This window comes from Eptesicus fuscus, chromosome 3 (assembly GCF_027574615.1).
Source record: "Eptesicus fuscus isolate TK198812 chromosome 3, DD_ASM_mEF_20220401, whole genome shotgun sequence".
Lineage (NCBI taxonomy): Eukaryota > Metazoa > Chordata > Mammalia > Chiroptera > Vespertilionidae > Eptesicus > Eptesicus fuscus.
In genome coordinates, this window is record NC_072475.1 from 24,919,218 (window position 1) to 24,946,904 (window position 27,687).

At 40.7% G+C, this 27,687-nt stretch overlaps 1 protein-coding gene and 1 long non-coding RNA gene across 3 annotated transcripts in view; one reads left to right on the forward strand and one right to left on the reverse strand.

The window, feature by feature from the left end:
- LOC129147744 (uncharacterized) lies at window positions 1-22,171 on the forward strand. The gene is made up of 3 exons (XR_008555000.1): window positions 1-23; window positions 1,992-2,180; window positions 22,103-22,171. It is a non-coding gene; the product is annotated as an uncharacterized LOC129147744 (long non-coding RNA).
- SPTSSB (serine palmitoyltransferase small subunit B) overlaps window positions 6,115-27,687 on the reverse strand; it is a 27,694-nt gene continuing 6,121 nt past the window's right edge. The window contains exons 2-3 of one of the 2 annotated variants that reach the window (XM_028146539.2): window positions 22,594-22,686; window positions 6,115-7,945 (exon numbers count right to left, since the gene is read on the reverse strand). In XM_028146539.2, coding sequence (XP_028002340.1) covers window positions 7,683-7,913 — 231 coding nt within the window. In that variant the 5' untranslated portion in view covers window positions 7,914-7,945; window positions 22,594-22,686 and the 3' untranslated portion in view covers window positions 6,115-7,682. Of the gene's footprint in view, window positions 7,946-17,333; window positions 17,395-22,593; window positions 22,687-27,687 lie in introns of those variants that run through there. The other variant, XM_054711036.1, reaches the window with a different exon arrangement.

Here is a 27,687-nt window from a genome sequence, read left to right on the forward strand (position 1 = left end):
AGGGAAACCTGAAGCCTACCAAGGTGAAGTGAGAACCGGAACTCGGGTTTTACTCCTCACTGGTTAATAGTTATCTTTCCATCATACGTGACTGGTGTTTCTTTTTCTATCACACGTATCATTTGGCTGGCCTAGTTTCTAATTAGAATGGCTTCTGCCACCAGTTACATTGGTGTAGCTCTAGACAGTTAAATATATGTATTTATACTAGCGTTCCCGTTGCAGGAAAAATCCTGCAATAGGGTTTCCTGCTGCACTCTACCCAGCCCTGCCTCCTCTCCTCCCTTGTCCCCCGCCCCGCGTTCGCGTTCTCCGCCAGCCCCCCTGCTTTTCTAACTTCTCCGCCAGCCCGCTCTCCTTCCTTCTTCCCCGGCCCCGCCTCCGCTCCTCCCTTCTCCCCCAGCCCTGCCTCCGCTCCTCCCTTCTCCTCCCCCCCAGCTTGCTTGCTTCTCTGCAGCTTTGCTCCCTTCTGTAGCTCTTGGCTTCTTTCTATGCTGTCTTGATATGCAAATTAGCCGCCATCTTTGTTTGGGTAATTTGCATATTCGTCCTGATTGGTTGCTGGTCGTGGCTTGGCTGGTGGGCGTGGCGAAGGTGCGGTCAATTTGCATATTTGTCTATTATTAGATAGGATATATGTGAGCCTGTGTGTATGTATGTGTGTATATATAGTTGAAAGTTTATAAGTAACAGAAGTGAAATGAATGAATCACCAAAGCAGTAATTAGTAAAAGGGTATTGTGCGCGCGCGCGCACATACACACACACACACACACACACACACACAAAAGACAGTTTGTGACCTGGGAGGGCTCAAACCACAACATGGACTGAGGCTCAGAGTGTGTCCTTGTAAAGCATTTTATAGAGTGGAAAGGTCATGACTGTTTCTTCTTCACAGTGATTGGTTATCAAATTAGAATTTTCTTAAAATGACAGGGAATTGGTTAGTGGTTACCTAATACCAATTTTTGGGAAACAGTTTTGCTTATGATTTCCAGAGGCATAAGCAAGAAATGACCCAGGCCAAGTTAGTCTTGCACAATAAGCTAAATTACGCTTTGCTTGAATGAGTCAACTAATTCTGTCTGCTCAGGGAATTTTCAAGGTTGGTGTCTGTATGTTTTTGATAGTCCCAATATCACATATACATCGTGCATATGTATGTAATATACCTCACAGTAAAGATGTATAGCTGCAAGTGATTAAAAACAGAAGGAAGCAAGGCACCATCCCCTACCCGCGAGATGCTCAGCGTTCCAGCGAGATGAGTAAGCCCAGCAGGCTCTGAGCAGTGCTGATGGCTCTGTCTGTCTGGCTTAACCCAATTATCCTGACGTGATCTTATGCTCAGGTTGCAAATGAAAAAGCTCCACCAGGCTCATCGGCACGGACTGCATGCATTTGGAGCTTCATGCCTACAAGCTCAAATTGGGATATTTTACTGCTTTTAAATGATGCGTGATGAAGTGATTGAAGACATCATTACAAGGAATAAAATCCAGCGGGAAGTGTGATATTATTAACTACTTAGTACTTCCAGCTCTTGTGGGGGTGTTTAGTACTTATACTGAAGAACGGCAGGGAAGCCGTGTCTGTTGCAATTAAGACTGTATGTAGAGAAATACTGGCGCCTTGACCATAACATAGACATGTTCAGGGAACCAGCGAGTGGGAGAGAGTCAGTGGAGGGTCCAGCTCTCGGCTGCATTTTAGTAACTTAATTAGCATTCACTGAACCCTGGTAAAGAGGTTCTCCATTTTCGCTGAATATTAGAATCACCTGGGGAGCTATTTAAACCATCAGACTTGGGGCCGGGGCGCTCCAGGGATTTCGATGTAATGTTTCTGGCTGGGGCCAGGCATCGGTGGTTTTTAAAACTCCCAGATGATTCTAATGTAGAGCCACAGACGAGAACAAATGGTTTGGTACTTGAGGAGCTAATATCAATTAGCCAGACACCCATGTTGATCCTCCGCCTTTTTAACAGTGCCCACGTGGGGATTGCCGTGAGCGTGAATTCCGAGCAGGAAAGAAGAAGCAACAGGCCGGAGAATGCAAGGGAGGGCCAGCAACAACACCCTCGCTGCTCCTTCGGACTTTAAAACTCTCCCTATAGGTGAGCCACTCGACACAAATCATGTCTGGAATAGGACTCCATGCAGCCTACACTGGAATAGTAAGTTTATTAATGTATTCATCTCCCTGTTCGTTTAGTGAGCTTTTACAGAGCTACATGGGAACACACAAGGTCCGTGCCCTCCGGAAGCAGCGCCCGCATAACTGGGAACTGACCGGGGAGCGGCACAGCATGTGTGCATGTGGGCAACAGACTTCTTCTTCTCCCTCCTTCGTGGAGCGGGATACGTTCTCTGGTTCAGGGCTGGGAGAATGGTATCCCCTTTGCATAATAAGGTGCGAGAGGTAAGCTACTAGATGGGGTCACATTTGACAGTTATATGATTTTTTTGGATACTTTGTCTATTGCCTAGTGTGGTCGGCAAACTCATTAGTCAACAGAGCCAAATATCAACAGTACAACGATTGAAATTTCTTTTGAGAGCCAAATTTTTTAAACTTAAACTTCTTCTAACGCCACTTCTTCAAAATAGACTCGCCCAGGCCGTGGTATTTTGTGGAAGAGCCACACTCAAGGGGCCAAAGAGCCGCATGTGGCTCGCGAGCCACAGTTTGCCGACCATAGGCCTAGACCAGGGCATGAACCACTTCCCTGTTTTGTTTGTTGTTGTTTTGTTTTATTTTATTCTGTTCAGAGCTGCCTGTCCTCACCCGCAATCCCTTTTCCTGGTGAAAATTGAGTTTGCAGAGGACAGTAAACTTGTGCTGCATGTAGGAGAAGGCAGGTGAGGGCCATGAAGAGGTTAAAAGGCCTGAGGGCCTGTGGGGGAATCAGAGCAGGGGTTTGCAGTAGGGTGAATAGGATGGCTACTGAAATGCAAGCTATACGCCCTAGGCAGGCCTCTCCCCTAAACCCACCACCCACTGAATGAACTTTATTTTCTCTCCCAATTCTCAGGCAAAGAACGGATTGATTGCTGTTTGGAGTTTTGTGTATTTGTTTGCTTGCTTGTTTTTGTTTATGGACTGCATTACCTTTCTCCCACAACAGGGATGAATAGTGTTAGGGTTACAAAGGCCTTAGAATGTCAGGGCAGGAGCAGGGTCCTATCCATCACCAGGGAAAGCTTTGGGAAGCTGAAATGCTGAGTCACTAGAATGTCATGGACTGTTGCCTTTTTCATGGGAAGAATCGCTGGAGGTTCTTCAGTCCCTAATTCTCTAACGAGGTTATTGAGAAATAGTGATGGAGAGGGGCTGGGGATGGTGAGAGGCAGAGGGATCCTTATAAACCAGGCCTTGGAGGGAAGGCAAGAGCGACTGGAGGATGGAGAGGAGATCAGTTGCCTGGTTATGCAGAAGATTTCTTACCTGGGGCAAAAGTGAATCAATTTAACAAAAGAAACTAAAAAAATTAACATGCCGAAACCGGTTTGGCTCAGTGGATAGAGCGTCGGCCTGTGGACTGAAGGGTCCCAGGTTCGATTCCGGTCAAGAGCACGTACCTTGGTTGCAGGCACATCCCCAGTGTGGGGTGTGCAGGAGGCAGCTGATCGATGTTTCTCTCTCATCGATGTTTCTAACTCTCTATCCCTCTCTCTTCCTCTCTGTAAAAAAAATCAATAAAAAAAAATTAACATGAACAAGATGTAATTTAGACTTGGTTCATGTTAGGAAAAAAATATGCGAGATCAGGGAAGTTCATGGAGGGATGAGGATGGAAGAGAGGTATTGCAATTTCTGGAAGGGCCTTCCAGTATGAACGTAGAAACTGGAGGGATAATGCTTCCTTTTCTTTTTTCCCTCTCCCCGGTCTCTCCCTCTCCCTTTCCTCCTCCTCTCTTTTTTCGGTCTCACCACTGAGTGGGAATCCCAGCTGAGTGACAGTGGGCTGCCCTCCATCACTGGTCCCAGTGATCCAGACAGTGCCGGCCTGGGGATTCACCTCCCTGTGTGGGCGTGCCAGGCAGAGGCCGGGAGGGTGGGACCTCTCCTCTAGTTGGCAGTCTCCCCCGCCCCCACCATCAGACATCTGGATGAAGCGCTGCCTCTGTTAGAAATACAATAATAAAAAGCAGCCATTGGAATTTTGAATTTCATGTGGATTAGAAGTTTGAGAGAAGTTTGGATTTTACTCGAATGCAGCCCCCAAGTGCTCCACCGTCCTCAGCCCTCTGTTGCTTTTTCTCCGGCACTCCGCTGTTTTTTTTCGTAAGATCTTACAATTCATCAATATTTTGTTTGCATATTTTTTTTCTTGTGTCTTCTTGCCTACAGAATTGTATGATTCATAAATTCAGGGATTTTCCTGTTTCTGTCTTGTTCATCTTTGTTTCCTAGTGGTAGACTTTCTCCTCAGCATTTTTTAAAGAAAAAATTTCAAACATGCAGTAAAGTTAAGAGAACTTTACAATTAATACCTTAATACCTACCAACTAGTTTCTACTGTACTTCATCACTTATCTATTCATCTCTCTATTTCTCTACCTATTAATACATGGTGGACTTGTCATACGTTCGTTGAATGCAAAATGAATAAATGAATGTTATTCTTTTGGTCAATAGCCAGAAACTGTCCACTCTGAGGTTGGCCCAGTGCAAAGTGAGCTTCCTTGTTTCCGTGTGGAACTGTTATGTTCCCTAGGATGTGCATCTGTAAGCTCTGTACCAGGCCTGGGGTAGATACTGGGGATTCAGAGATAAGGTCAAATTTCCTGCCTTCTAGGGGTACATGCTCTACTTGTGAGAGGAAGAAAAAAATTAGTGATGAAAGAAGAAAAGTAGTGGAAAATGTGGACTAATGATATTTTTTTCATGTATGACTTTTAATTAAAGACTGACCAGTGTTATCTTGATGTTAAAGCTGCCTTATTTCTTGACATTTTGTGTTTTGTTTTGTTGCACAAGCAGATAAAAACAACTATAGACTTGGCCAATACCAATGAAGAAACGTTTTGCGATTCCTAGTTTAGTGAATGACAAATGCAAGCCTATTTCAACTATGAAACTTTGGCCTTTTTTTTTTTTTTAAAGTGTTGTATAACCATTGAAACATACAAATAGCAGAAGCCAAGGAAAAGCATGTAAAAAAGTGTTTCTAATCCAGGCTAACTATGGTCAAGGACAAGAGCATTTCTGCCTCGTCTAGAAAATGACAGAGCAGGCAGGGCAGGCACAGCCCTCTTCCCTTCTGCAGATTGTCCCCCCTGCCCCCCAAACATATCTGATTATATTTTTACCCTGTCTTTGTTATTTTGATTACCTAGACTCAGAGGAAATGCTTACCTTTAAAGTGACATCCTGGGGCTGTGGTTTGCAATACCCCTTATCAAGCTTGCTGTGTCTGTTCATATTTATTTTAATTCTTTTTAGAAAGGAGGATTTTAAGGTCAGTGCAGTACCTTTGTGATTGCATTCCAAGAGTACTTAGCAGGGGTCCACGTACTAAGGGTGTTGAATCATTGTGAACTGGGAATGCATCCAAGTTCATGCTTTAACTGAGAATCCTCTGTTAAATATTTAAAAGTGAAAGCAATCTTTCAAAAGAGGCAGATGGGCCTGGACAGCACAGAAATGGTGAGCACAGTACGCGAGGAAGCAGCAAAGGCGGAAGCTGGGACCTGGGCTTGTTGTTTCTCTGACCTCAGCTGTCTCCTTTTATTTGACGGGGTTCTGCTTTCTAACACCTGGTGCCTCCCATTCCATCAGCTTTCATTTGCTCACGTTGTCCTCCCATGGGCTTTCGTGTGGTCCTGACCTGGATCTGCTTCCTTGCTTTGCCTCTAGTAGCTAAAGACCTTGAACAAGAAATGTATCTTTTCCAAGTTCTAGGTCCCTTCCCTGTAACTGGGAGACCTTAACACCTACCTCAACCTGTAACACATGTCCCCCATGGAGAAGACCCTTGATAAAGGTTAGTTTTACCCTACCGTTTTACGATCAGGTGCCACAATGGATTAGTAAGAAATGATAATTTGGGGGAGAAATGCATATGTAAGCTTCTAGATAGTGTAAAATGAGGAAAAAAGCAAATCTGAAGTGGATATTTTATTTATAAAATTAAACCTAATTTTATTTTGCAAAAATCAACAAGTACATGTCAGATCTGGTTTATTTTCAAACCATGTGCTTGTGTGTGTTTTTGAAAACCAACATGCAAGTTAATTTGGCATGCCAAACATCTTTCTAGCTCTTTTTGGAAATTTTTTTTCTCCATAACACAAACAAGGGTGCAAATATTATCTAAAAACTATTTATACTTTTACCCTCCAGTATCACTAATATTGATATTTATTGAGAGGAAAGAAAAATTGCAATGCTTGATCTTTGGCATTCACATCTGATTCAGCAGTATAATTAAAATGTACAATTGTTTTTTATTTTCTTAAATAAATATATATATTTTTATTGATTTCAGAGAGGAATGGAGAGGGAGAGAGAGATAGAAATATCAAAGATGAGAGAGGCAAGCAATCATTGAATGGCTGCCTCCTGCACATCCCCTACTGGGGATTGAGCTCGCAACCCCGGGCATGTGCCCTTGACCAGAATTGAACCTGGGACCCTTCAGTCCCCAGGCTGATGTTCTATCCACTGAGCCAAACCAGCTAGGGCAGCAATTGTTTTTAAAATGAACACTTTGAAGGAAATTTAATAAATCTTGATTTTGCTCTGCAAAGGAGTGTTTAACTGGAGCTGTCGAGTTCCTGCTGGTGGAATATTACTTCCAGCCTATTTATTAGCTTTTCTTCCTGTAGCCCAATACATGCTCCCCACTCCACTGAGTGAAAGCACAGAAAAAAAGCAATTTCTTTTCTCTCTCCGCTCCCCCCGCCCCCCACCGCCTCCAGCATCATGGAAGGCAAGACAACATCACAGTCACAATGTCTGAATTTACTCTGATTATATTTTGTTTCTTATATGTAAAAAATATTTTGTATTGTAATACTTATTGGGTTATCTAAAATCAACATTGTTGATTTTAAATTGTTATAAAAGCCCAACTTTTAGAGGCATTTGAAACGATTCAGGAACCATGTCTGAAAGCAGATATTTGCCTCCAGCCTATTCTTTTGCACTTGAAGTAAAAGAATTTTAGGTATCAGTAGTTGAGTAAAAAAACCAATACTTTAGGGGGCCCATATAATTTTTTCACATCTTTATATTGTAAACAAGGATCTGATACTTTTGACAGTAGCCTATGAACACATTTTAAAAAATATATCCTTTAGTATAGAATAGGTATCAAGGGAGCAAATATTTTAAACACGATTCTGATAGGTCTCATGAGCCTACTTTCCAGAAAAAATTTTATATGAAATTTTCTGATTAAAAAAACACACACTAAAGTCATAGATTTAAATTGAGAAAATATGGTACGTGAGGTAAGGTCATTGTACTATCTTGGTCTGATGCACAATGTAACATGTACAAAAGAACCTAAAGAGGCATCTCTCTCAAATTTCAGGCAGGACCTAAGAGTGCATAGAGAAGTGAGAGCTTTTTAGATCAGAAAGGGAAAGAAGACACGGTAATCACCTAAAACAAGGAGTTGTAAGCGACATACACATGTGCACTGCGGATTCACAGAATGCAACCAAGATCAATTCGAAAGTGTACTGTGGTAGCCACACATTTTGGAGAAAAATTCCCAAGCCAGGCGGATGTGGATTGGGATGAAAACATAGGCAGTATACACCACCATAGCAAAAATGGTTAGCAAGATGGTATTGAACATGGATTGCTCCCAGGGCTCCAAGACAGCACAGCAGCTGATGATTTGGTATTGGTAGTAGAGCCAGGAGAAATAGTCCTTCACACGCCTGAAATCCATGGTTGGCTCCTTCAAGCTGCAGAAAGTCTGTCCTGTTAAAGAAGGCAACAGATTAGAAGAAAACTACGATAAGGAGCCAGACACAGAATCTGCTGAGGTTGTCATGATTTTAACATGTTCATGATCATGGAATGGGTTAATATGAATATTATATTGAGATACACAATGTATCATAGAAATTAATAATATTATAATATAATAATATAATCATTAACACTAGACAGCAACAATGTTATTAATGTAATACTCATCCAAAAATGATAATTCCTAGTAATAACTCTAGCGATAACAATCTACAAATTGAAGCTAACCACACTTTTTTAGCCATGTATACAGAGAGAGATAAACACGAATTTTCTGTTCTCTACAACATGTTCTGAAGGACGATGGAAAGAATTGTGTGCAGAAGAGTTAACACAGCGACTCTGAGGCTGCTGTCTCTAGAAGGGCCTGGTGCAAGTTTGGCTTTGGGCTGGCACCTGGGATCCTGGGTTTTGGAATGTCCTCTCCCTTCTCTAATGGATAAAGATGATTCACTCTGCCTAGATTATGCAAACTCTGTAATTAATGGTGAACACCTGCTTTATTCCGGGAGCCTGACATTTTGCTCGTTGCCAGGCAGAGGATGGCCACACAACCTGTTCCAATAAAAACCTTGGTGTGGAGTCTCTGATGGACTGCCCTGGGCAGAAACATTGCACATGTGTCGCTTTTTGCTGGTAGAGAGGGGAGCATACTCCGTGTCTACTCATGGGAGGGAGAGCATAGGCAGCCTGTAACTGGATTTCTTCAGACTTCACCAGTGTCTCTCTTTCCTTGCTGGTCCTGTTGCATATCCTTTCATTGCTATAAACCATAGCTGTGGACACAATGTAGGTTGAGTCCTGTTAGTCATTCTATCGAGTCCCTGAGCACGTGGGTGGTCTTGGGGACCTCTGAAACAAATGGGAAGCACAAAGTGTACCCTTGAGTGGTCATTTGTGGTTGTTGTTGTTGTGTTCCGCCCTCCCCCCCCTCTCAGATAGGACAGCTATAATCACATGTAAATCTTCTAGAAAGAAAATGATCCTTGGGAAGGTTTTGCAGACTTTCGCAGACATTGCAGTATCTGTGAGGAACAAGCTGACCTGTTTTGTGCCTGTTTTGCTTCCTCCTGAGATTAACGGTGCCACCTCATCTGAGTCCATTTTGACAACATTTACCATTCAAATCACAGTTAACTTTCTTTGAAGATCATTTCTATCTTCTGACCTGCAGCTGTCTCCTTTTTCTCTGATTCTCCTTTGAGTCAGGTAAGATGTTTTTGCTCCAATGTCTCAGACTTTGGGGAGACCCTCATGATCCTAGTGCCTGGCACAGAGATGGTAACCAGTCTATACTTGCTGAGTGGATGAGTGAAGGAATGAATGTCAAGTCACCAACTTAAAAAAAATATGGGTCACTCAGAGTCCCAGCTTAAATAGCATACGGCTCACTGCTGTTGACTTTCAGTCGCTTGGCTTTGGTAAGTAACACTTTCTGATAAGAATAATTTCCACAAAACACTTAAAAATGGCAAGTCTTTGTGTTACCAGGTCGTAATTCTCTATAATAATGGTCAGGATAATTCAAATGAGCAGATAAAACAACTTCAGTCACATGAAAAGAAAAGTCAGCCTCCCATCTTTCCTCAAAGCCAGAGTGGGAACTAAGTAGACGTTGGAACAAAGGCCTTGTCCTGGTAGGTGGACCTCAGCGAGAAGTTACTGCCAATGATTTTTTTAAAATTCCTAGCTCTGGTTGCAGAGGAAGAGCAATGAGCCATGCTGTTAGGCCTGGAAGGAAATGAGCGACAGAAGGAGTGATCATTTCAGTGAGTGAAATTATATAAGCAACTGGGATTTTCCACAGAAAATTATAGCTTTTAGGCTATCTCACTAGACAACTGTATATGTCAAACTCAACCTAATTTTTAAAAAATCTTATTCATGGTGACCCATACTTGCTTCCTCTTCATTATCTAGATAGAGTCTGGGGTGGTGCCAGGTAGCTGATCAGTACATGAGAGTACATTCTTCAGGTGTCAAGTTCCAGGCTGTGCTGGCTGAAGGTGGGAGAATGTGCTCAGACAGGGAGAGACCCTCTGCTTAGGGAACTTGGTCCAGTTGGGGAGACAGGTAGCAATTAAATAATAGATACAAATATATGACTATCAATTACATTATTGAAAAGAGCAGAGCATAAGAGGCTATGGGAAACCTGATCCAGTGTGAGCATATCTCTGAGGAAGAGATGTTTGAGATAAGATCCAAGGAATGATTGTGTCTAACAGAACAATGGGTAGTCAGGTGGGGAGACCTGCCCAGATAGAGGGCTCAGCTAGTGCTTATGCAAAGGTTAGAGGTGGGGAGGAGCTTGGTGGGTGGTCCAGAGAGGGCAGGTAATGGAGCACAGAGATCTAGTGAGGGAGGACGGGAGTATGAGAAAAAGGAAGAGGAGGGAATGGTTAGTGAGGCCAAACACTATAGGGTCTAGTGCAGTGGTCGGCAAACTGCGGCTCGAGAGCCACATGTGGCTCTTTGGCCCCTTGAGTGTGGCTCTTCCACAAAATACCACGGCCTGGGTGAGTCTATTTTGAAGAAGTGGCGTTAGAAGAAGCTTAAGTTTAAAAAATTTGGCTCTCAAAGGAAATTTCAATCGTTGTACTGTTGATATTTGGCTCTGTTGACTAATGAGTTTGCCGACCACTGAGTACTTGCTTTTTATCCGGAGAGTGAGGTTTTTAACCGGGGAATGCTGTTAAAAGAGGATGAGGACATGCTGCCTTCCCTGTACCCTAAAGCCAAGTTGAAATGATTTTGAATAACAATCGTCTCAGGAAAATCAATGCCTCTGCTCTCTTATGGGTGTTATTTATTTAGAATCAACCACGTACTGAAAATCCATTTAAAATAGTCCTAATGATCATTTCAATTTCATAAATGAGATAAATCACTCATTTACAAATACTATTTGCTTTTTCTCTATACAGTTTAGCTTTTAAAAATGCACAAATTAATTGCCTGGCCATTGCTTTCCCCTCTAAAACTAAATTTCTTGCTTGCACATCCCTGATGGACACCTTGGCTGCAGGCCTGTGAGAGACCCCAAGACAGAGGCAATCAGCTAAGTGGTGCCCAGACGCCTGAGCCATAGAAACATTCATTACACCGAAGGTGGACGCCTTGTAAGACCTTGGGCACATCCTGCTAGCAATTTAAAGAATTGAGATTAACAATATTTTTTCCTTGCCAGTTTCTACAGTTCCCTGTATTGTTTTCCAACCTTTTCAGTAGCCAGCTCTAACATATGAAAAGTGTTTTATATGGTCACATCTCACTTCACTCTCATGAAATCTAGAATCGGTCAAAAAAAAAAAAAAAAGCATTGATTTTCCCCTTTCTTTGATTCTTTTCCCTCTTGTTGATGAAAAGCAATTTTAAAGATTGTGCATTTATTGATTTATTGTTTCTTATTATGAAAAGGTGAGAAGAAGTTGGTTATTATTGGTAAACCATCTGCTACAATCTATTGTTAGAATATGCACTATATTTAGGTTCTACATTTATAAGTCAGCGATTTTCAACCTTTTCCCATCTCATGGCACACACATAAACTAGTTACTAAAATTCTGCGGCACACCAAAATTTTTTTTTTTTTACAATTTGGAAAAAAAAAAAAGGAATAATTTTGATTCATTCACACTGGACAGTTATTGTTGTACTGGCTGTTGTCAGTTTTTCATTTGACAATCTAAGGGAAAGGAGGTCAGTGCCCCTGACTAAATATAGTCAGTATTGCATGTTTTGTTTTGTTTGTTAATCCTCATTGGAGGATATTTTTTTCCATTAATTTTAGAGAGTGGAAGGGAAGGAGAGGAGGGAAAGAGAGAAGAGAGAGAGAGAAACATCGATGCAAGAGAGCCATAGTCTTTCAAAGACTCAAAGTTGAGCAAGGACAGTGGAATCAGGTGTGTAGGATATCTGGAAGACCTCAGCCCTACCCTCTCTGTTTCCCCAGACGCTACTCTTCCCTTACCCATGACTTTCCTGAAACCACAGAGTTCAGATTGTCCTCCAAGCTGAAGGAACATCTGGAGGCTTGTTTATTGCAAATATTACTGGGAAATGGCAAAGCTAAGGTTCTTGTCAGTAATGTTCATCTTTGCATGGATAAGAGACCCAAAGCAGAGTTTTGCCAGATGGAGGGGAAGGAGAGGGATGAGGATTGAGTTTGGGGAGCCAGAGGGAGAGACTGAATCCTAAAGGGAACCCTGTGACTGGGTGGGGACACTAAGACAGTGGGAAATAGCAAGGACTTGAAGTCCACTAAGAAGTTAGTTCATACCTGATTGGGGAGTAAGAGTCTGTCTTTTATTGCTGAATATCACTGCTCTTTTAGCAACAAGCAATGACATTTTCCTCTCCCTAGATTTGTGTACAGTGGGGGAGGAAGTAACATTTCCTCTCCTTTCCCAAAATGAGAGGGAGAAGACCTGGACTTATGATCCACATTACTCAGGGGGAGGGCTTTGTTCTGGCCTGAATGGAGGAGAATGTTAAAATAAATAGAGCAATAAAAACAACACGTGTTCACATGAGCCCACGTGTGAGTCACGAAACGAGAGCACTGTAGGGAGAACATGCGGGGAAGTAACAAAAACAGAGTCTGGGCTTGCTCAGGACGTTCTTTGTTGTTGTTTTTGTCCATGGGAACAGGAGTGGTAGAGAGTTAGGCAACCTCAATGAAGGATGAGTAGCAGGTGTTTGGGTAGGGTGGCATTTACCTGGGGAGTATTTCAGAAGACTTGATACTACAGCTCTCTTCCACCAAAAGAAAGTACTCCAAATTACTGAAAAAAAATTTTTTTTTCAATAAGAGATTTACCTTTCTAAATACTAGCTATAAAGGAATGTTAAAAACAAAACAAAACCCCAACATATTTGGGGTTAAATTTACTTCTAAAATGTCAGAATCTGGAGTTGGAGAGAAAAGTCAATTACCCTAGCCAGTTTGGCTTAGTGGATAGACTCTTAGCCTGCAGACCAAAGGGTCCTGGGTTCGATTCCAGTCAAGGACACCTCCCTTGGTTGCAGGCTCCTCCCTGGCCCAGGCCCTGGTCGGGGCCCATGCAGGAGGCAACCAATTGATGTGTTTCTCTCACATCAATGTTTCTGTCTTTCGCTCTCTCTTCCACTCTCCCTAAAAATCAATAGAAAAATATCCTCAGGTATGGATTAACAAAAAAAAGGACAAAAAAGAAAAAAAAAAGAAAAAGAAAAAGACCTACAATTGATTTGGGTTAACTTCTTTCCAGCTTATTTTGGAATTCCACATCAATCACTCAGCTTTTTTTGTGCTTCATACTTGGAACCTGAAAATCTGAGAAGTGAAAAAAAAAAAAAAAAAGTGTCCTCCTCTTGCCGAAAAAGATGTTGTATCTAAAAAGGGATGGTGTACTCAGAAGTAGCATTCTTTGGAAAGAACTCAACATGACTTATTGAAGCTCAAACTTTCGTTAATTAAATTAGTTCTTTTAAAAAGGAGCACAGTGATTTGTTTCCAAAGACTACAGTGTAGAAAGGGGGTTAAAAAAGAGTAAAATTATGGTGGGGAAGACTACTGAGCACTACCTCAGCCAGCTGATCAAGGCCCACATCCACAGTGATAAATCCTGTTGATAGTGCGTACCCATGGTATCATGCCGTGGAATGGTACCTTAGCTTTGTTAACCTCCTCCCAGTAACCCAACACCTCAGTCTAATCATCAGAAAAATTCCAATAGAGGAGCATCCTATAAAATACCTAACCAGTGACCCAAGGTCATCAGAAACAAGCCAATTGTGAAAAACTGTCATGGCCCAAAGGAGCCTAAGGAAACACAACTAAATGTATTGTGTTATCCTGAATGGAATCCTGGAACTGAAAAATGATAGTAGGTGAAAATTAAGGAAATCTGAGCAAAGTATAGGCTTTAGTTAATGATAGTGTTATATTAAAGTAAGCTGTTACTAGGGAACTGGATGGAGCGTATATGGGAACTCTCTATATTATTTCTTCATTTTTTTTCTGTAAATATAAAACTGTTCTTTTTTTTTTAAAATATTTTTTTATTGATTTCAGAGAGGAAGGGAGAGGGAGAGAGAGATAGAAACATCAATGATGAGAATTTGTTTCCCTACTGGGGATCGAGCCCACAACTCAGACATGTGCCCTTGACCAGAATCAAATCTGGAACCCTTCAGTCCACAGGCTGACACTCTATCCACTGAGCTAAAACAGCTAGGGGTAAAACTGTTCTTTTTTTTAAAAAATATATTTTATTGATTTTTTACAGAGAGGAAGAGAGAGGGATAGAGAGTTAGAAACATCGATGAGAGAGAATCATCGATCAGCTGCCTCTTGCACACCCCCTACTGGGGATGTGCCCGCAACCAAGGTACATGCCCTTGACCAGAATCGAACCTGGGACCTTTCAGTCCGCAGGCCGACGCTCTATCCACTGAGCTAAAACAGCTAGGGGTAAAACTGTTCTTAACAATAAAATCTACTAATTATTTTTAAAGGCAAAAACAAACACACACACACAAAAAAACAACCAAAAACAAAAACAAAAAACAAAGGAAACATTTGAAAGGTCCAGAGATATCCTACTTCAAACTCCAGTGAACTTTGTTTATGTTATTCTGAACTTCTGGAAAACTTTTTCTAAAAATTCTTAACAGAATTAAATAATACCCTTCCACAAAGGATTGACATTCAAACATTTTTAAACACAATAAAGAGGAAAAGTACATTTTACATTGGGATGCAGGCTACATATATACACATAACTATATAACTAAAATATCTCAAAATAGTTTAATTCTGGTAACATACATAAAATAGCAGTTTATTATTCTTACCCATTTTGAAATGTACAGTTCAGGAGTGTAAAACAAACATCTCAAAATAGGTGCATGCTGATACTTTCTTTTTTATTCTGTTCTATTTGATTAGTTTCTACTGTATTTTGTTATTCTCTTTGTTCATTAAAAAAACATCCTACCCTGGCTGGTGTGGCTCAGTTCATGAACGCTGAGGGGAAAAATAATTGTGAAGTGATGTTAAATTCCATTAAAATGGCTTTTACAAATGCTTACTCTATGTGAGTAATAATTTAAGATTGGTAGGTAGAAAAGTGGTTCTAATGGGGAAAAAAATTCCCAGGATGGGAATATCTGGAGACACAAATTCTATTGCGGCTTTTTCTTTTCCTTCCTTTTCTTTCCCTTACTTTTCACTTATCTTTTATCTTTTTTTCTCTATTTCTCTTCATTCATTCAATGATTCATTCACTTTACTTTGTGTCTTTGGGAAAGTTCCAAATCTCTCAGTCACGGCTTTCCTGTGTAAAATAAAGATAAGTCTGTCTCGCTGATGTGGTAAGGAGTGTAGGGAAAGGTTTTGCACTCTTCAGAAGTAATAGTAATAGTGATAGTAGTGTTTATTGTTGTTCCTTGTGAATTGGTACAACTTTATCTGCAACACTTTACTAAATTATAAAGTCAAAAGGTCCTCGTGGCATATTCTATAACGGTTACTTTTAAAAAATGGAGTGCTTTGTATATTTTATATGGAAAAAACCCTTGGCCCTTAATTATGCTTGCTAATTGAAGTGCCTGTACAGTAAAAAACAAACAAAAAAGCCACTGCATTACCACAAACCACTACTTAACAGGCAGTGCAATCTCTCAACAAATTTTCAAATATGTTTTGGTCAGGGCCTCCAAATACCATCATGTAGGCTGTGTACTGTGCAATCTTACGTGATGGTTCCAGTCCTGGGGAACTAATCACAAGCTGCTCTTTTAGGGCAACTCAGTTCCTGTGGTTAATGGCAAAACCTCAGATCTATGTAAGAGTCAGGCCCAATGTTAGTTCATTGGTTTCACAGTCTCCAGATATCTTGCTCTACGTTTTCTGTGGGTGACTACAATATTTTCTGTGCCCCGTAGAAAGTTCCATCCTTGCTTAACATTTTCCTGGGAATTTTCTTTCCACTGTAGAGGACTCTCCAGCCATTCGTAGGTAAGCAATTCCTCACGTTGATACCAGGTTGAATATTAGAAGTCAGACCAGAAGTGATGGATTCAGCACCCAAATCGTAGAGGAAGCTAAGAAAACCATTAAGAGTTGCAATGAAGCAAAGCCAGAGAAGAAAATCAAACAGCCATAGGGCAGTTAAGGAACTTTCTTTACCCATTCATGAAATATTTGGAGAATTCTATAGACTCCTCAGAGAGGAAAAAACTATCAGTTGTAAGTCAAAGCATATTATTGCTTTTAGGCAACTAAGTTATTCTTAAGTTTTATAATCTTTTACATAGAAGAGAGTTACTGAAATAATGTGCTAAAAAGAAAAAGTCTCACCAACAATTTGTCCAAGTTGTTGGGACAGTTTTGGTTTGAGTTATATACAAGAGCAGAGTGTTTTTGTATCTGAACTCCTAGCTGCCTCTCATTTTTATTAACACTAACAAAAGCAGAACAATAGGAAACATGTATTTCTAGTCCAACTATCATTTGAGGCCATTGGGTAACATGGCATGTGTTGAGTAATTGTGTATTCAAAGCTATGCTTATTATTTGTTTTTGTTTTTTTTTCAGACTCCAGAGGTATTTATGAATAAAGGACTTCTGTTATCTGGGAAGAAATTTTAGAATTTGACTTTAACAGATATTTCATAGTAATTTAATAACTATTAAATTTAGATTAAATCAATCTCAGTATTGTGTGGCTATCAAAAAGAAGATCGAGTACATTAGTGTTGAGTAGATGTTATAAATAGGAAGAGAAATTTGTAATGGGGGTGTGTGTGATATATCTTGTCCTGTTCCTAGTGACTTTTCATTTACTCATATAGAAACAGGGCAGTTACCCCTGTTTATTTCTGCCAATATTGGAGGGGAAAGTGAATCGCTTTATACCTGTTGAAAAAGAAAAAGAAACCCTGTTATCCAATAAGGAAAGAGGAAAGAGTATAGCTTCTGGGTGGCTTTTTCCTTCAGAAGATATTTTCCCAAGGACTACCACGCTGTTTTTAGAAGGGAAAAGTAAACCGAGCTGCAGCACTAACCATGGCCTTAAAGTCATTACAAATCATTTTTAAAAAGTCATTAAATGTACACACATGTTAAACCAGCATTATTCACAGTAGCCAAAAAGTGGAAGCAATCCAAGCACCCATCAGCAGATGGATGGATGAGCAAAGCAGAGTAGATGCATACAACGAAATAGTATTTATCCTTAAAAAGTAAGGAAATCCTGACACATGTTACGACATGGAAGAACTTGAGGACATTATGCTAAGTGAAGTCAGTCAGTCACAAAGCAGATAAATAATGTATGACTTCACTTACATGAGACATCTAGAGTAGTCGAACTCTAGATGAAGTGGGATGGTGGTTACCAGAGGCTGGAGGAAACAGGATTGGGAGTTGCTGTTTAATGGAATGGAGTTTCAGTTTTGCAAGATGGAAACATTGTGGTTGCACAACAATGTGAATATATTTAATACTCCTGAACTGCACATTTCAAAACGGGTAAGAATAATAAACTGTTATTTTATATGTATTTTATCAGGATTAAAAAATTAAATATCAATGAATAACTCTAAAAATGATGAAGGACTGAAATTGAAAAATATACTTAGAAATAGTCTGAATAATTATTTTTAAAAATTCATTGAGATTCTTAATTTGTAATGGGGTGTTACTGGTCTGGCAAAATTTTATAGATGTACCACCCAAAACTGAGTAAAAAAACCCCAAAGATCTCCAAATAATAATTGTGAGTTACCAATTGGGGTTCCCTTTTTGTGAAAATTGGGAGCTGCCAAAGTACCAAAAAACCTTCTGAGAGGAGGGTTGACATGTTTAGTTTTCTTCTTGGCATCAGTGAACTTTCAGTAGCTTAATTTCCTACAGTACTTGTGGAAATGATAAGTTCTATGATGTGCTTATCTGTTTTTTATAAGAATGTGAAATAAGGGGCTGCTGGATGCTAAGTCCAGCAGGTCATAATAAATTCGAGAAGTCCTCAAAAGGTTGAATGGACTCTCAGCAGGGCTGAAAATCTGCATATTGTTACTTGCTGCTGGAACAGCCAAAGGCAATTCTCCTAACCCAGTGGTCGGCAAACTCATTAGTCAACAGAGCCAAATATCAACAGTACAACGATTGAAATTTCCTTTGAGAGCCACATTTTTTAAACTTAAACTTCTTCTAACGCCACTTCTTCAAAATAGACTCTCCCAGGCTGTGGTATTTTGTGGAAGGGCCACACTCAAGGGGCCAAAGAGCCGCATGTGGCTCAGGAGCCGCAGTTTGCAGAACACGGCCCTAACCTGATGGTCCTTTATTGTTTACCAAACCTTACCTTTGATATGAATATCTGCTTTGCTAAAGGGAAAAATGTGGGAATAAAAAGCCGTGGGTCCGGACATTGGGAGAGCCCACTTCACTAGAAAATGGAGCCTCCCCTGGCTCCTCCATGCCTCCCAAATTTATATTTCATGTCTAGTTTATCCATTTATGCACAGCCCCTTCTCCAGATTCCTGAACTCTTAATGCGGAAAGACCCTAGCAAGGGCTCATAAGACCCCAATATTCACTGCACTTAAAGGGGAATAAGAGTGCGAAAAGTGGCTAAATTGTTCAGCTGAAACTACTTTTCTGTCATGACAAACCCCTTTCCTGAGGACTGTGTTCCATGCATATCATAGCAGTTCTGCCTTTCTCTTTCATCACCAGCTCTTGGCCATCAAACCCAGGATATGGGAAAGGAACTACTTGCTTACTGTGTGGTTCTAAGGACTTGATTTTCGTAGGAGCTAGACGTCAGACCATGAAAAATTAAGCTTTTATGTCATCTCTATCAGTTATATTTGATGGTCTTCAGAAGAAGACTTTTGTTCACAGAACAAACTGAGGGCCCGGAAGGGGACTTACTGCAGCACCGACTTGTCAAAAGCATACCCGCTGAGCCCTGTTCCCAGAGTTCTATCAAAGGAAATCTGGTTGCATAGGCAGTTGGTCAACCAAAACTCTTCCAATAGAATTTTCTTATATAATTTTCTGTTCTTTGTCATTTTTTTTGGTAACATTGAATACATTTACTCCTAAAACCTTTTGTTTTTCTGTTGTTCATCTTCCTTTTCCTCCTCATTCTTATGGCATATTCTTTTTTTTTTTTTTTAATAATATTTTTGAGAGAGTGGATGGGAGGGGGAGAGACACAGAGAGAGAAACATTGATGTGAGAAGGACGCATCCATTGGTTGCCTCTTGCATGTGCCCCCACCAGAGCTGGGATGGAGCCTGCAACCAAATACGTGCACTTGACTGGAATCGAACGCAAGACCCTTCAGCCCATGGGCTGATGCTCTATCCACTGAACAAACTGGCTAGGGCTCTTCTGGCATATTCTTTATTTCTTATTCTACAATCTGGAAAGCTTCTAGTGATGAGTTCAGTGGTGGTCTTATTTTGGTGACTAGCAACACTGATCTTTCATAGGTGTGATTTTTGTGACAATAGTAATGTAGCCTGTTACTTGTTCACAGCCCTCAGCTGACCTACTTCTGCATCTCAGTTATTACGGTTTTTAGGAGAATGAGTGGAGAGCTAGGCTTTCTCTAAGAGTCTGCATTGTTGACATGTTCTCTCTGAAAACCCCCAGATCAAGTGGTATTTCCCTACTGGGTTGGTTAGCATTCCAGGTCAGCTAGTTACTGAAGTCATGGGGGTGGAGTGGGGGCAGGAGGAGAAGAGAAGGGAAAGGCAGGAGTTTATAGAGTTATGTCAAAACTTGCTTTTAGGCAATTATATTACGTACTCTAATTACCCTTGGTAATCTTGTACTTAGACGTGAGCTACATAAATAAATGATAAACTGTACTAAAAGAAAAAAGTTTGCTGACAATTTAGCCAAGTGGATTTTTCATTCTCCTGAGAAGAACAGTGAGGACACAATATTTACTGTTGGTTTCCTTCTCTTTTGCCTTCTAAGTGGATGGCGATGGGTATGCTTGTAGTGAAAAGGGGAGGAGTGCTGAACTCCAACTTGTTCTTTTAAATGGGTAACAATGGTTTGTTTCCTGAAAACTTTGTTCATTCTCAAGTAAACATGGAGAAGGCTCATGACAACTGGGCATATTAGGAGAAATATTTCAACCAACAAATTTTGTAACTGATAAAACTACAGGCCTAAACTGGGTGAGATGAAATTTCTTTTCCCTCTTTGAATGAATGGGTTTGTTTGTCAAGAATACCAGAGGGAATATCCTAAGACATAAAGATATTTGGATTAAGCCCAGCCGGTATGGCTCAGTGGTTGAGCATAGACTTATGAACCAGAAGGTCACGGTTCAATTCCCGGTCAGGGCATATGCCTGGGCTGTGGGCTCCATCCCCAGTAAGGGGTGTGCAGGAGGCAGCCAATCAATGATTCTCTCTCATCGTTGATGTTTATGTCTCTCTCTCCCTCCCTGAAATCAATAAAAATATATTTTTAAACGATATTTGGATAAAGATGTTATTTGTAGGTTGAATGGTGCCCCCCCCCACAACCCCCAAAGATACATGAATCTTATCATGTAGAAGTCTTCAGGGAACAGAAACAGCATTTATTAAGTACCACTGTGGCAGCCACTGGCGAGGTGCTTAACTTAAATGATTCCCATTTTTAAAATTAATTATACTTATTGAGGTAACATTGGTTAATAAATTATATAAATTCAGGAATACAACATTATAATTTGATATCTGTACACTCTATTGCATCTTCACAGGCAAAAGTTCAGTTTCCACCTGTCACCATAGATTTGAGCCCCTTTACTTAATGCGCCCCATGGTGAACACTCAGGGAGCTGGGTGAGAATCCTGGCAAAAGGCAACTTGGAGAGTCGTTAACAAGCTCTGGCTCTGGATTCTGTCTGGGTTTGACCCTGGCTAAGCTAATCAACAGCTTGGACTCAATTTCCTCGACTGGAATGATAATAGAACTTCATATGATTTCCAGGAAGATTACAAAGTGTAAAGTATTTAGGATAATACATAGGAAGGGCTAAATGAATGTTAACTGTTATGATTACTACACATTATGCTAATGCACTATTGCTAAGGCTATTAATACCAGGCAAAGAATAAAAGAGAATGAGATCATTTCTAAGGCACAACATATCAACTTTATCAGTTACTAAATTACAAGTCTTTTTTAGAGAGATTACTCTTCAAAATGTTTATTCATAACTGTCATAAAGGAGATAAAATATACATAACTTCATTTCAAAGATTAGGAAACTGGGGCTCATTAAGTTTTTGTACCTCATTTATTGTCAAAGCTAAGGAGGAAGTAATACTGGAATTCAGTCCTGGACTCTCTCGCTCCAAAATGGTCCATCACACCATACTGCCTCCCGTAGCAGTGCTGTCCAAATGCTGAGTGTCCATCAGATACTTTTGAATTAGTAAAAATCAAGCCTTATTATCAATAACTTTAAAGTAATATCAGAGCTGCCCAGACTATTTTTTTCTGGTTATTTTATTTTTATTGATTTCAGAGAGGAAGGGAGGTGGAGAGATAGAAACATGAATTATGAGAGAAAATCATTGCATGCCCCAAACTGGGGATCAAGCCCCCAACCTGGGCATGTGCCCTTGACCAGGAATTGAACCATGACATCCTGGTTCATAGGTCGATGCTCAACCATTGAGCCATGCCCGCTGGGCAAACAATTTTAAATGAAGAAATTGTTGTGAACCATTTCAGAACCATAAATCTTTTCTAGCAAAAGGGAAGGATTAAGAAACAATCATTCAGAAGATACATCTATTTCTTTTTTTCCACACCCCCTACTCTTTTTTTTTTTCCCCCATTGGCTATTGGCTTAATAAAAGTGAGTATGCAGCTAGTGGTAATTTAGGCTTTTTAAAAATTCTATTTCATTTTCTTTCTTTTATAAAAGTAAACAAAGAAAATAAATTCCTATTATGAACACCGACCATCCCCACTTTTATTGTTAACAGTTTTGAAAGAAAATGTTTTCATCTTATTATATTTCTCTATTAATTTGCCCCATCTGGCTAGCTAATAACTTATTAAAACATTACTCCTCTCTTGCATCAAAGCTCTTCCAAAATAAGATGCTGCTCCATTTAAATAAAAGATGAAGGATGCCGAAACAGAAGCAGCCTCTAACCAACAGACCCAGAAACGAGATAGCGGCTGGTGCTATGCAAGCCCGACACTGGCACTTGTCCTGGAATTGGCCAGAGGTTCTTACCCTGGAGGCCAAAAGTTGGGGGTGGCATGGGGCACATGTATGAACTCCTTGGAATGTTTGCAAATTTTGCATAAAGTCTTTCTGCGTATAGTTCAAAGGAGCCCGTGTAATGCCTGTAAACTAAGAAGCAGTGTTTCAAGGCCTGACTACTGAAACTAGTTGCCACATTTTACTCCTTTGTGTCATCTTAAATACCATTATAATAATGAGTATATAGTACGTATTTGTTAGCTACTTAAGTGGGAACCAGAAACTTCATCTTGTTAAATGTTGTTCTGTAATCAAAGGGTCAGATTTCTAAAAGCGAGACTCCCTGGTATGATTGGAAGAATTTACCTGCCTAGGAGGGTCCAGGCTTGGATTCTTGTTCTTGCTCCTCCACGGAATATTTCTGGGTTACTTCTCCTCCCGGGGCTGCTGTTTCTTCATCTGTAAAATAAACATTTGAATAAACCCAAGATGCCTTCAAATTTTAAAACATTTCTGTTCCTTGTAAAAGATTATTAAACCTCTTAGATGGGTTTTCTCCCACAAAATTTTAGAGTGTATTATAAAAATAAGGGATGACAACCTAGCCTTATTTTAAAAATTACTTTTAGAAAAGGTTACAGTTTGAGGACATGCACTTGGCTAGTGACTTCCCAATGTACTCTAAGGAGTATAAGGTGTCACATTACCATCTAGGGCAAGTTTGAGGGGATGTCCCAGGTGGGACAGAGAGATGAGGCTAAGTGTCCCCTACCTTGCTTCTATCAAAGCAGCTAGCTTTTAGTCTGTTTTACCTACTGGGTTTCTGGAAAATGTTTCTTGATTTTAATTAGTCTCTGTTGATACCCTTGGGTGGGGAGGAAGGAAACAGAGATTGCATATTTACTTAATCATTGTATTTAAAAATCTGTCTTTGAGAAAACACTGGAAACAGAAACCCTAATGTTTCTTTTTTTTTTTTTCTTTTATCCTCGCCTGAGGACATGCTTAGAGAAAGGAATGGAGAGAGAGAGAGAGAGAGAGAGAGAGAGAGAGAGAGAGAGAGAGAGAGAGAGAGAGAGAAACACACACATTAACATGAGAGAGGAACATCGAATCGATCCCTTGCCTTCCATACTTGCCCTGGCTGGGGATTGAACCCAAAACCCAGGTATGTGCCCTGACTGGGAATTGAACCAGCAACCTTTCTGTGCACAGGACGATGCTCAACCAATTGAGCCAATCCAGCCGGGCAAGGCTTGTTTCTTATTTTGTTGTTTATTAGCTGCATCACATCAGGCAATTCAGGTAGTCTTTTCTGAATCTCTGTCCTCACATGTAGAATGATGATAGTATCTTATTCATAGGAGCGTTGTAAGAATTAAATGAAATAATTTTAAAAAGTGTTTTATAATTGGTAAAGCATCACAAAGACGGTGAGTGGGTCTGTAGTGGTGAGCCACTGGGCTATGTATTTTGTTATGACCATTGTAGCATTTGTGTCCACCTGAATTAAATCATAGAAAGTATGCTCAAATTTGGAGGTGAACCCAAGTTATGGGGTGGAATTAAAAGACGAAGCAGATAAGAGGATGACCGAGGGTAAAACTTGCGGGAAATATAAAGTCTTGTTCTTTAGTTCACAAAGTCAATTGCCCAAGGGTAATATGGGGGGAAATGTGGCCTGTGAGCAGTTTAGGTAAAAAAGACTAAGAAATTTTACTTGACTTCAAGCTCATTATGAGCCAATAGTGCTGTGATATGGTTGGCAAATAAGTAAATAAGTGATCCATTTGTCTTAGTCCATTTGGGTTGTTATAGCAAAATTCTACAGATTGGGTAGTTTCTAAACAACAGGAATTTCTCACATTTCTGGAGACTGGCTCAAGTTGCCGGCACGGTTGCCTTCTGGTGAAGGCCTCTTCCTGGTTCATAGCCAGCACCTTCTTGCTGGGTCCTCACATGGTGGAAGGGGCAAGGGATGTCTCTGGAGCCTCTCTCTCTCTCTCTCTCTCTCTTTCTCTTGAAGGTGTTTTTTTTTTTTATTGATTTCAGAGAGAGAGAAACATCCATCGGCTGCCTCCTGCATGCCCCCTACTGAGGATTGAGCCTGCAACCCAGGCATGTGCCCGAACTGGGAATCAAATCAAATCGGTCAATAAGACACTTAACCATCTGAGTCACACCTGCTGGGCTCTGGAGCGTCTTTCGTTGGAACACTAATCCTATTTATGAAGGCTCCCTCCTCGTGACCTAAGCACTTCCCATCACCTTTGGGAGTTAGAATTCAACATGAATTTTAGGGGTACACATTCAGACCCTGGTACCAATATTCTTAGGTATGTATTTATAGAAGTACTGTGCCACGGCTGAGAAAAGAGGGCTGCCGCTCTTGGCTTTGATGAGCATCCTTCTTCCAGCTGTTAAAAACCGTCACTCCAGACACCCTAGGAAGCTAGATGGAGAGTGTCTGGAAGAGTTCCAACAGGAAATGTTGAGAAAAGGTTAGGGGAGGAGCATGTCATGGAGGTCTTAACAGATCGAAGACGTTTTAAGTGGTATTATAGCTGTCAGGGGAAGGTTTGGAATAGTTTTATTGTTTTCAGAGATGATTCTTAGGAAAACCTTTAATCAATATGAGCTACCTCAAGGGGACGAGGTTGCTTGGTTGAAGTAGTGAGAATTCCATTAGGGAAACTGTTTATACAGATAATGGACGACATCTTCTGAGGGTTGCTTTTATCACATTATTATTGTGTTCCTCTTGTTTTTCTAATATCAATCGAGCATAAATGAGTCAGGAAGCTTTAATAGAAAAAATGATAAAGATTTATTCCAGGGTCTTAGAGTTTGCAAACTGGAGACACAGCTAGTTAAAACCTAGAACTGTTCTGAAGAAAAAGAAAAGTTAAGAGTTCTTATTGTCAAAGTCACATCCTTGAGAATAATCTTGCATTATTGGCCCGTGTATTGGTCCAGGACAGTTAACAGCCAAGTCAGGTGCCTGGTTGGGTGCCAGTCTGGATGATAGATGCCAGGTGGTCTGGAGGCTGGGGGCCAGGTGGTCTGGTCAACTCAACATTTTTTCCCCTAAATCCTTCAGGGCTGTTAGAAGGTTATCTTATAGGATTTATACATGTATATTCTATGCACAACTGGAAGGTTCAAAGGTTTAAGTTCCCAGGCTAGTTAAAGCAAGAATAGAATCATTTTTCAAGGCTCAGCCTACTTGACTTTAACAATTCAGCAGCTTAACCATAGAGACTCCATTTTATTTCTTCACTCTATTCCTCACTACCTGCATTTTGTTTCCTCTCCTTCTAAGAGATTCCTTTCAGGTGACTCTATTGAACCTTTAGAGACGTTTGATATAAGGGTAATTTGGTGACTCTCATTGGTCTGGAAGAAAGAATTCACCCCAAGGTCATGGGGTACCATATCACCTGTTTTGTGTTCACATCAGTGTTTGTTTCCTGCTAAATGGAGGAAACCTGTGGAACAACAGTTTTGTCCTATATTATAAACTGATTTTCCTGCCCATCAAAACTAGAACTAGGCCAACGTGATTGATTTTTTTCTTTGTTTAAAGTTTTAGGCAATGAAACATCCTATTAAAAATGTAAGGACCAAGCTGTCCCTGTGGAGTAGATAAAGTATCTGTGGCCTCAAGGAATAAAGAGAGTTGGTAAGTGAAGTATTAGGGTCAGTTACATATTCTTTCTATGCCTATTTTTTCTATCAATGAGATGACAATAAGATAATTTACTTAAAAATTACTTTATAATGGATGACTAGAAGATATAAAACATGGTACCATGGTACTCATGGTTGGGGAAGAGGCCAAATGAATTCCCTCTAATAGAAATAGAAGGAAGCCTTTAGAAGGTAGTAGGTAACTGCATATGAGGAAGTAGTATGATAACTCTGACTCAAGGTCTTACACAAAAAGAGGATTATTGGATTTTCGAAAGAAACAAAGATAATATAATACTCTTAGGTTTAGATAAGATTCTACTTCAAATGAATTTTTTGCCCCACTTTTCTTTCTTTCTTCTGCATCAGTGAACTTTTACTGATGCTTATTGGGCATTAGAGGCCCGGTGCATGAAATTAGTGCACTGCGGAGGGTGTCACCTTAGCCTGGCCTGCACCCTCTGGCAGTCCTGGAGCTTTCAGGGGATGTCAGTCGGACATCCTTAGTGCTGCTTCAGAGGCAGTAGAGGCTCCCACCACCGCCACTGCGCTCGCCAGTTGTGAGCCCAGCTTCTGGCTGAGCAGCGCTCCCCCTGTGGGAGTGCACTGACCACCAGGGGGCAGCTCCTGCATTGAGTGTCTGCCCTCTGGTGGTCAGTGCACGTCATAGCAAGCAGCTGAGCAGCCTTAACATATCATTAGCATATTATGCTTTGATTGGTGAAATGGCTGTCCAGATGACCAGACACAGCATATTAGGCTTTTATTATATAGGATGACATTCTATGAAGCATACCAAGTGTGTTCCAGAACAGAGATGAACTGGTACTCCGATATCTCTGGAGGGTGTGTTTGTGAGAGCTGGAGAGCCATTGTATTGCCTGAGAAATGTTGCTCTAGACATGCCTCTTGAGCTTTTTAAAATTTTATTGTTCAATATCCTACTTATATTCATTTCCAAATTTTCTTTTTAGTCTTTTCCAAGATCTTGAACTCAAAGTGATAACTGTAGCTTCAAATTCCTCATTGACATCCTTTGATCTTATAATAGAACTGAAAGGGCAGGGATGCAATAGTTGAATAGCAAACTGCCACCCAGGAGACTGTCATTCCACTTTGGTAATACTAGCAGATATTTATTGAGTAACAGAACTTTGCTAACCACTTAATATGTATCACCTTATGCAGTTCCCTTAACAACACCATAATGAAGGCACTATTTCTATACTCATTTTACACATGAGGAAACTGAGGCACTGAGAAATTGAAAAACTGACCCAGCTAATGTAGAGCACACACTCTTAAGTACTCGGCTACATTGCCTCTCTATGCAAAGAGCTCTGATCATAACCCGGCAAATCACTCACCCACCCACCCATCCATCCATCCATCCATCCATTCAATAAAATAGTCAGCAAGCATGTACTAGGAACATAAGCCATGAATAAGACTGACATGGTCACTTTTCTTGGGCCACTTTCCAGAGAGGAGGAGGGCCAGCTATGCAAGCGTCTGCGCACCGTGTGCTAAGTCCTTATCATGCCTGGGAAGTGCAGTGCGGGGCACAGGAGGCTCTAACCCCGTCTGGAAGCGGGTGTCAAGGCAGGCAGGTCCGAGAGTTCTGTCCTCAACACGGTGTGCTTCATCTATTTTGCAGCCAAAGGCAAATGATGTAACCTCTAGAAAGAAAGGTCTTTGAGGCAAGGTCCTCCTCTGGGTCGTCCCCCCAGGGCCTGGAACACAGTGGCTGCTCAATTAAAATGTGCTGAA